This window comes from Hemibagrus wyckioides, linkage group LG09 (assembly GCF_019097595.1).
Source record: "Hemibagrus wyckioides isolate EC202008001 linkage group LG09, SWU_Hwy_1.0, whole genome shotgun sequence".
In the NCBI taxonomy this organism is placed as follows: Eukaryota; Metazoa; Chordata; class Actinopteri; order Siluriformes; family Bagridae; genus Hemibagrus; species Hemibagrus wyckioides.
The window spans coordinates 614368-623678 of record NC_080718.1 but is presented as its reverse complement, the minus strand read 5'-3'; the positions used below and the strand labels follow the sequence as shown (position 1 = coordinate 623678).

The following is a 9311-nucleotide window of genomic DNA, read 5'->3' as shown; positions in this document are numbered from 1 at the left end:
AGTATGTATATCTAATCATATTTCAGCCAGTGGCAGACATCATGTGTCACCAGAGTGAAAGAAATCTGTCTTAAGGCCTTCAGAATCAATGGTGCAGGCGCCCGTAGCTTAAAATAAGTGGCAATGAAATTGTTACATTAACCAATCAGATTTCGAGTTGTTGTCACTGGGGCCATCTAGCAGGCATATGATTACGTCAGCAATTTCCCGTCCTTTGATTGGATAATTGGAGTAGTCAGAGGCAGCGAACCGCCCATATACATTGTTTCTATATTCTCTGCGTCTCATTTCGGATCCTTGGGAGATTGCAGTTTGCTACATGCGTCATCAAGAATGTCTTTTTTGAGAAAAGTAACTGTAATAAAATTGACTATTCCTTGTGAGGTGTGAAATACTGTAGACTAATTTCTTTTTTACTTTGTTATTTAATGGTTGATTATTATCTATTGCCGTGGCGTCCAGGGGTGATCCTAGTTTCATTTAAGGGGGGCTCAGCCCCCAATGAGGGTATAATAGTAAAATAAATAAATAAATAAATAAATAAAGGTTTGACTAACAGGGTAGGATGGTAAACTTATTGCAGCATTCCACTGTATTGCATAGATGTGTATAACGTACTGAACAAGCCAAATACTAGTCTTCCTGATCACACACACACACACACACACACACACACACACTTGTCCTCTGATCCTCGCTCTGCGGATTGAAAGACGGGGAGGAGCCGAAGTCTGCCGCAGTTTTCATATGAAACTTAAAGCGGACTGAGGCGATCACGAATTTGTGTACAGTTTATGGACAATCGCTGAGGGCTGAGAAGAAAATGGCCTAGCGATGCTCATGGTGGCGTCATAATGATGGTAGAGATGAGGATTAATTCAGGAAGGACACCAGTGAAGGCCTAGGTGTGAAATGCACGGTCCGCCACTGAGTTTACATACTGTATAGTCCACAAGATACAAATAAACTATTCAAAGAAGCGAATACGCACGCGCACGTGACGTCTAAAATGCACAGATTCACCCGGCTCGAGACACCATGTGGGAATACCTGAGATGCGGATTGGGGGCACGCAGATGATGATGATGATGATTATTATTATTATTATTATTATTATTATTATTATTATTATTATTTTATGTTTGTTATCGTTATTAATTATAATTATAATAAAGTAATTACTATTATTGTATTGTTCTTATTGTTGATACATACACTTTATTACACTTATTTACTTACACTCATATATCAATATATACTTACTTAGATCGTTCCTTATAGACCGTTGTTGCTCTAACTGTGTGAAGAGCTTTGTAAATATGAACACAGTACTCATAAATGCATGTCACTAACTGTCAGAGAAATTGTAAAACAAATCCAACAATCCCTTTGCGCCACCTGCTGGAGAATCGATGAAATGACATCAAGTAATCTGGGGCAATTTTTGTAAACGTTTTCTGTTATCAAGTTATAACAAGTATAATTCATTACAATTCTATTCATTCATACAATTTCAGTTATTTATCTTGTTTAGTTTATAATAATAATAATAATAATAATAATAATAATAATAATAAACTGTAATCTGATTAAAAAAAAAAGAAAATATCAAGATAAAGTATCTTGTGTAAAAATGAATCTTGTGTTATTGCACAATTCTCATATGATATAGTAGAAATCCCAAAATATATTGTCCAGTTTGTGGAAGGGGCTACTGGGAGCAGTGCTGGTTGTACAGTCTCACAGCAGCAGGAAGGAAAGACCTACAGTACCACTCTCTCAAACACTTGGGATGAAGTAGCCTACCACTACAGGAGCTGCCCAGGGTCATCAGAGTCTTCCAGAACCTGACCATCCTCCTCCTTTCTCCCTCCATCTGCACTGGGTCGAGACTGCATCCTATGAAAGAGCTATTTTTATGATTTTTTCCAGTCTCTTCCTGTCTGCAGCAGAGATGCCACTGCCCCAGCTGAAAAGGCAAGATGCAAGATGCTGATGTCATGGACGTTTTGATAGGTCAACTGACAACATTTGAGTTAATTGGAGGCACATCCGTGGATGTATTTTAAGGCTCACCTCAAACACTTCCTTGTGTGACCCCATGGGAAAATCAAAAGAAATCAGCCAAGATTTCATCCTTGGGTACAATTTCCAGATGCCTGAAAGTGCCACATTCATCTGTTCAACAATTATCCTCAAATATAAAACACCATGGGAATGTCCAGCCATCGTACAGTAGTTGCAGTACAAGTTTTAAACACTTTAAATACTTTTATGTTGCTGCTGGTCTACAGTAAGCTTACCTGTATATCTGTGCAGGAGTGAATACTATTAAGATCTTGAATGTGAACTTTGGGTGTGCTGATTCTCTAACCTGTTCAAGTGGAATCCCCAACAGTTTCACCCAGAACACCAACTGCTACGCTCCAAACACACTCTCAACTGTCTCCTCACTGTAAGCTTTTAGTTTGTTCTTTAAGCTTTTTTTACTTAGTAGGTTAACTTGTAGTCCAGCTCTTAAAGAGGCCATGTTAACATTGTTTTTTTCATTTACAGGTGCAATGGACTGAAGAGTTGCACTGTCGAAGCTTCCTCCACCGTCTTTACAGATCCTTGTAACACTACTGCTACATACCTCACAGTGTCCTACACATGCACCGCTGGGCATCTGGTCTTTTTCTTTTTCTTCTTCTTTTTTCTTACCTCTTTTCAGAAATATTGGGTAAACTGGAAAGAAATAAAGTTCTTATGAACTCATGAATGAAATATATTTTTTATTCTTATTATAAATTTTTTAAAAATCTGTCATCTGAATTACTTCAGTTTACTTCAGTTCAGTGTACATACAGTACACGCAGTATGAAAAGTATTTTAAGTGCAGCAGTACATAATTAATTTCTTTCCTGTTCTTTTTATTGCTATTGACAGAATACCTTGAAGGATTTGAGATTTCAGTGTAAAAAGGAATCAAACCCTGTTAGCTTGATGAGTTTTGGTGTTGGTGTGCTTTATATTTGCATGTTATCAACATGATCAACTGCTGAAATACCCCCCCCCCGCCCCAAATTGTTTATTTGCTTTTACATGCAATGAGTATGATAATATAATATATAAAAATTCAAAAATAACAAATGAGTTTCACAAAATTTAACAAAATTTATAATAATAATATAAATCAATATATATATATTGATAAAAGGAAGTATAAAGTTTAAAAGGTTTATCTGGTGGCCGGTGCAACAGAGGGACGACCTGAAAGAGAAAAGCAGAGTCATATTACCCTATTACTGTCACAGATACACGCTGTGTGTTCAGAATTATTGTGTAGCTATTCAGTTATATATCACAGTAATTCTCAAACAGTTTATCATAGTTTGTATAACCATTGCACTTATTGATATTTTTCATTTTATTATTGCATTAAATTTCTTGTATTACAAGGTCAGCTGTGACTCACGATGTGAATGGACCCTCTGCAAGAATCTGTGAGGTCTTGTGTGTGGCTCAGTTGGACCACTGCTTCCTGTACACTCAGTCTGGGTGAGGGAAGCCTTGCGCTGCTTATTGTTGTTAGCCAGCGTCACATACAGTGGCTTCCTGCCCATCATCCTTCCATTCATCTCCTTAATGGCTTTTTCTGCTTCATTTGGAGAGGAGAAGCTCACAAATCCAAAACCTCGGGAGCAGCCATTCTCCACAGTCACCTGTAGGGGTCAGCAAGGAAATACAGCAAGCACAAAAGTTAATATTACACACACCTACTGTATGTGGCTAATCTTGAGGAAAAACTAGCACTGTCATTACATCAAAACATAATGAAAATAGCTATATTATGTTAGTATCAGGGTTCTGGTATTGCACATTCAATATGAATCTCTTCAGTGTTAATAGTAATTTGAGGTAGCAACCATTCGAAAAAAACACCCAACTACACATTCATCTCCTTGTGCTGCAAGTGCACACTGGTTTTGACATAATAGAGCAGGTAAGGAGAAGTAAACAAAAAAAAGAAATAAAATGTAGGGTTTAGTAATTTTAGGTGACCTTTGCACTGATGACTGTTCCATATGGCAGGAACGCTTCATGCAGGCGCCTGTCGTCCACACTGTAGTCCAGATGTTTTATAAACACCTTACTCTTCTACAGAACAGAGAGCAAAATCAACATCCAGCGTTTGATTTAGTATTTTATAGTAATCCATCACTCAGTATTAAGACAATCATTAAGCTAAAAATGTGTGACCAAAACATGGGAAAAATCATTAAAGTCCTGTAATATAATCAGAAAAATACCTGTGCATCCTGGGACTGCAGTGTGGTTTGCGCTCTGCATATGTTCCTGTCCTGTTGGTTGGTTCTCCTCAATTCTGGAGATGCATCTGTAGCCACAACCAAACATTTCACTTTATCATCCAATCAGTATTATGATTGGGACCTATTGAGGCCTTAACAATGTTGTAAACTTAACACAAATTGAGAAGTGTGACTTACTCTGTGGCTGAATATTCTTTTGAGCCTGGTGTGGATTTGGACAGGGTTCTTTCAGGCTACTCTCTGCCCTCTCTCTGTGCCTTCCTCCATGTTCCTCCTTGCTCTGAACCACACTAACATACACTGGCCTGCTTCCCAATACCCTGCCGTTCATCTTCATGATGGCATTTCTGGCTTCATCAGGAGATGCAAAAATGACAAAGCCAGTGCCTTTGGGATGGCCATTCTCCATATTGACCTGCAGAGGAAACAGATTTAGAGATGCGAAAAGCAAAGAATGAGCATTACATGCACTATATGGTAACAATATAATAGATTTCCACATTCAGAAAATAAACCGGTTAAATAGTTCGCAATAAAAAACCCTCATCTTCTTGTGCTACAAGTGCACAGTGATTTTAACCTAAAAGAGGGAGTATGGGGAGGTGAAGGTAGTAATTGAAATTGACCTCTGCACTGATCACAGTTCCAAAGGGATGGAATTCCTCATGTAGTTGTCTGTCATCCACATTGCAGTCAAGGTTCCTCAACAGTAGTTTCACTGTCTGCAGAACAGGGCAGAGTCAACATCCAGATTGTTAATTAAGCCAATTTGTTAATTAAAAACAAAACATACAAAAAACAGAATAGCACAGCTTGAACAATAACTGATACAAATGCTATATGCTAAGTAGAGACACACAAACATGTCCTTATATGGAAATAAAGCTAGAAATAAAGCATGTCCTCTCAGGCCTTGATCTGCAGCCAGACTTTACTACAGTACCTTTTTATTCTTGCAGAGGCGTTCATTATGGAGCTTTTTGTCACTAACAGGCAGCTGCTGGACTCTGGCCTGCTTCTCTGCCTTCTGCTCCTCTACCTTCTGCTCCTCTACCTTCTGCTCCTCTGCCTTCTGCTCCTCTACCTGGCTGATGATATCCATGCTCCAGGGATTCTGGTTTTAACAAAAAATGAGAGAGAATTAGAGGATGAAAGACACAACATCCTTATGTTATGTATGCCCGACATATTCACAAGCTTATTGTCTTACATAGAAAGAGAAAGGCTCTACATTCTCCATCTCATTGTCCTCAGCGTCCATGATTTCACCCCACGTGAGTTTTGCGGGAGCTGGAGATGTACACTGTGGTAGTTCAGACATGGACTCAGGATCCATAGTAGGCAGAAAGTTGGAAATTGCCTTAAAGAAACTTGGCTCTTGAGGCACATAAAGGTAATTTATGTAATCAACAAAACTACTAACATAGCATAGCATAGTGGTTACAAAGAACTCCCCAAAAACCCTGAATAGCACAGCTGAACAAAAACTGTTAGAAATGCTATATGCTATATAGAGACACAAACTTGTCTTTATATGGAAATAAAGCATGTCCTCTTAAGCCTTGATCTGCAGACAGACTTTACTGCAGTACCTTGTTATTCTTGCTGAGGCGTTCATTAAGGAGCTTTGTGTTTCTAACAGGCGGCTGCTGGACTTTGGCCTGCTCTTCTGCCTTCTGCTCCTCTATGTTCTTCTCTACCTTCTGCTCCTCTACCTGGTTGATGTAATCCATGCTCCAGGGATTCTGGTTTAAACAGAAAAAAGAGAGAGAATTAGAGGATGAAAGACACAACATCCTTATGTTATGTATGCCCAACATATTCACAAGTCTTACATAGAAACAGAAAGGCTCTACATTCTCCATCTCATTGTCCTCGGAGTCCATGATTTCACCCCATGTGAGTTTCACAGGAGCTGGAGATGGACACCGTGGTAGTTCAGACATGGACTCAGGCTCCATAGTAGGCAGCAAGTTGGAAATGGCCTCTGATTGGAACTGAATAAAGAAAAAGTTAGAGAAAGAGTTAGCTTTAACGGCACTCGCCTCTTGAGGCACATAAAGCTAATTTATATAATCAGCAAAACTATTAATTAACATAGCATAGCATAGTTCTTTACAACTTACCGTTGTACCAAGTCTGAATAATAAAAGCAAGGAAACTGCTGGCTCTATCTGAAATAAACTTTCTCGCGGTGCGATGTGAACTGCTGCTTGCTTTTCCTAACTTGCCGATGCTCTGGACTGTGGCTGACCAACACTACGTCATGTTCTGATTCTTTGTATGATGCGTTGTGTTCCGTCATTGCCATAGCAATGCTGTTCTCTCCACTACCCACCCTTCACCTGACCCCCCCCCCTCCCCCCGCGGGTCATCAGGAGGTCATTATCAGTGATGGGCAGTAACGAAGTAAATGTAATTCGTTACTGTACTTAAGTGTCTTTTTCCAGTATCTGTACTTTACTAAAATATAACATTTCTTTGAGACTTCTTACTTTCACTCCACTAGATTTTGAAGTAAAATATCGTACTTTTTATTCCACTACATTATCCCACATCTCTCGTTACTTGTATTAGAAAAAAATAAATAAAAAGCAGTTGTCCAATCACAGCACAGCAAACCGAGCTACAGCGCGCGCAGTGTTTTTGAACCTAGGTATCTTTCCGGTTTCATTAAATGCAGCGAGTGTTAACGGTTCGGTAGAAAAACCCTGACCCCATCCCGCTACCTGCACACACATGACCCATGACCTGACCTGCAGGATTTGTTTTAAGATGTAGAACAGAAGAAAGACTCTTTCATATTCAGATACCTGCTCTGTCTCACTAACATCATCTTTGTGAAAATGTAGAGGTGAGCACGTGCTGTAATCATCATAATGGTCATTTTCTTTAATATGAATCTAATGTTAGCTCTCAGTAATGAAGGATTTTCTAGTGTATGTGAACAAATCTGTCATTATCTTAATTATGTCGTGTATGGCTAGTTCCGCTTTAGTTATCTAAGTAAGCTAATCAGTAGCTCTTGAGCAGCAGCTTATATTAACCTTACTGATGTTATACAGCATCCCAATAACCCAATAACTCAACTTTTATTGTTGATATTTGACCAGTCACCAAGTAACATTTCTTTTTCATAGTTTTTTTATTATGTAAAGCAGAATTACTGCACAAATACTGTAATTGCCCATCACACACCAAAGCATTAGTTACTAAATACTGAAATACTGACTTTGCTGAATTTGAACTTTTTTCCTCTGAATCTGTAGAGCAACAAGTTTCTGTTAAAGTGAATCTGCTTAGATCCTCGTTGGTCATTTGTTTAAAACTGATTCCCCAGGACACAGTAGTGTCCAGCACACATTAGTTATTCTTTATGAGTTACCAAGTCAGACTGTCCAGCTGTAGTGCTTACTATTTCCTTCTGTTGTGATGTATATATTTTTATTTTTAAGCACTTTATTTAGGAAACAATTTACAAGCTATAGACCCTGTCTTTATATGTGTCCTTTTTCTTTTGTAGTGTCCATGCACAAATACCTGTGTCCTGTAAACACTGATACAAATACCTGTGTCCTGTAAACACTGACACAAATACCTGTGCCCTGTAAACACTGACACAAATACCTGTGTCCTGTAAACACTGACACAAATACCTGTGTCCTGTAAACACTGACACAAATACCTGTGCCCTGTAAGCACTGACACAAATACCTGTGTCCTGTAAACACTGACACAAATACCTGTGTCCTGTAAACACTGACACAAATACCTGTGCCCTGTAAACACTGACACAAATACCTGTGTCCTGTAAACACTGACACAAATACCTGTGTCCTGTAAACACTGACACAAATACCTGTGCCCTGTAAGCACTGACACAAATACCTGTGTCCTGTAAACACTGACACAAATACCTGTGTCCTGTAAACACTGACACAAATACCTGTGCCCTGTAAACACTGACACAAATACCTGTGTCCTGTAAACACTGACACAAATACCTGTGTCCTGTAAACACTGACACAAATACCTGTGTCCTGTAAACACTGACACAAATACCTGTGCCCTGTAAACACTGACACAAATACCTGTGCCCTGTAAACACTGACACAAATACCTGTGTCCTGTAAACACTGACACAAATACCTGTGCCCTGTAAGCACTGACACAAATACCTGTGTCCTGTAAACACTGACACAAATACCTGTGCCCTGTAAACACTGACACAAATACCTGTGCCCTGTAAACACTGACACAAATACCTGTGCCCTGTAAACACTGACACAAATACCTGTGCCCTGTAAACACTGACACAAATACCTGTGTCCTGTAAACACTGACACAAATACCTGTGCCCTGTAAACACTGACACAAATACCTGTGCCCTGTAAACACTGACACAAATACCTGTGTCCTGTAAACACTGACACAAATACCTGTGTCCTGTAAACACTGACACAAATACCTGTGTCCTGTAAACACTGACACAAATACCTGTGCCCTGTAAACACTGACACAAATACCTGTGTCCTGTAAACACTGACACAAATACCTGTGCCCTGTAAACACTGACACAAATACCTGTGTCCTGTAAACACTGACACAAATACCTGTGCCCTGTAAACACTGACACAAATACCTGTGTCCTGTAAACACTGACACAAATACCTGTGCCCTGTAAACACTGACAGACACACACACATTTCAACAGCAAAGTGTTTTATCATGTTTTAATGGTTACTATTAAGTATACTGTTAAGTATAACATAACTCTTAACAGGAAATCGATGAGGTAGCATCATGAGTAGTTTTGAACACCATTTCTGTTTTTGGTCTGATGAAGTAAGGTTTTAACAAGACAAGAAGGGTGCATTGTTTAGGTGTGTCTGTTAAGCATGAATAGTCTTTGTGTAGATAATGAATTAACAGTAACTTAGTATTGCAAGTCTTTGCTATCAACACACTGAATACGTTCAATTTTGTCTCCTTTCTTTA

At 39.0% G+C, this 9311-nt stretch overlaps 1 protein-coding gene across 1 annotated transcript; it reads right to left on the bottom strand.

The window, feature by feature from the left end:
- Positions 1-3140: 3140 nt before the first annotated feature.
- Positions 3141-6046, bottom strand: LOC131359392 (polyadenylate-binding protein 1-A-like). The gene is made up of 9 exons (XM_058399253.1): positions 5898-6046; positions 5524-5776; positions 5257-5427; positions 4940-5035; positions 4491-4728; positions 4293-4378; positions 4045-4140; positions 3458-3704; positions 3141-3252 (listed from the first exon to the last, which is right to left on the bottom strand). The coding sequence occupies exons 1-9, from the start codon at positions 6044-6046 to the stop codon at positions 3221-3223; spliced, it is 1368 nt and encodes a 455-aa protein (XP_058255236.1). The 3' UTR covers positions 3141-3220.
- Between the last annotated feature and the right edge of the window lie 3265 nt (positions 6047-9311).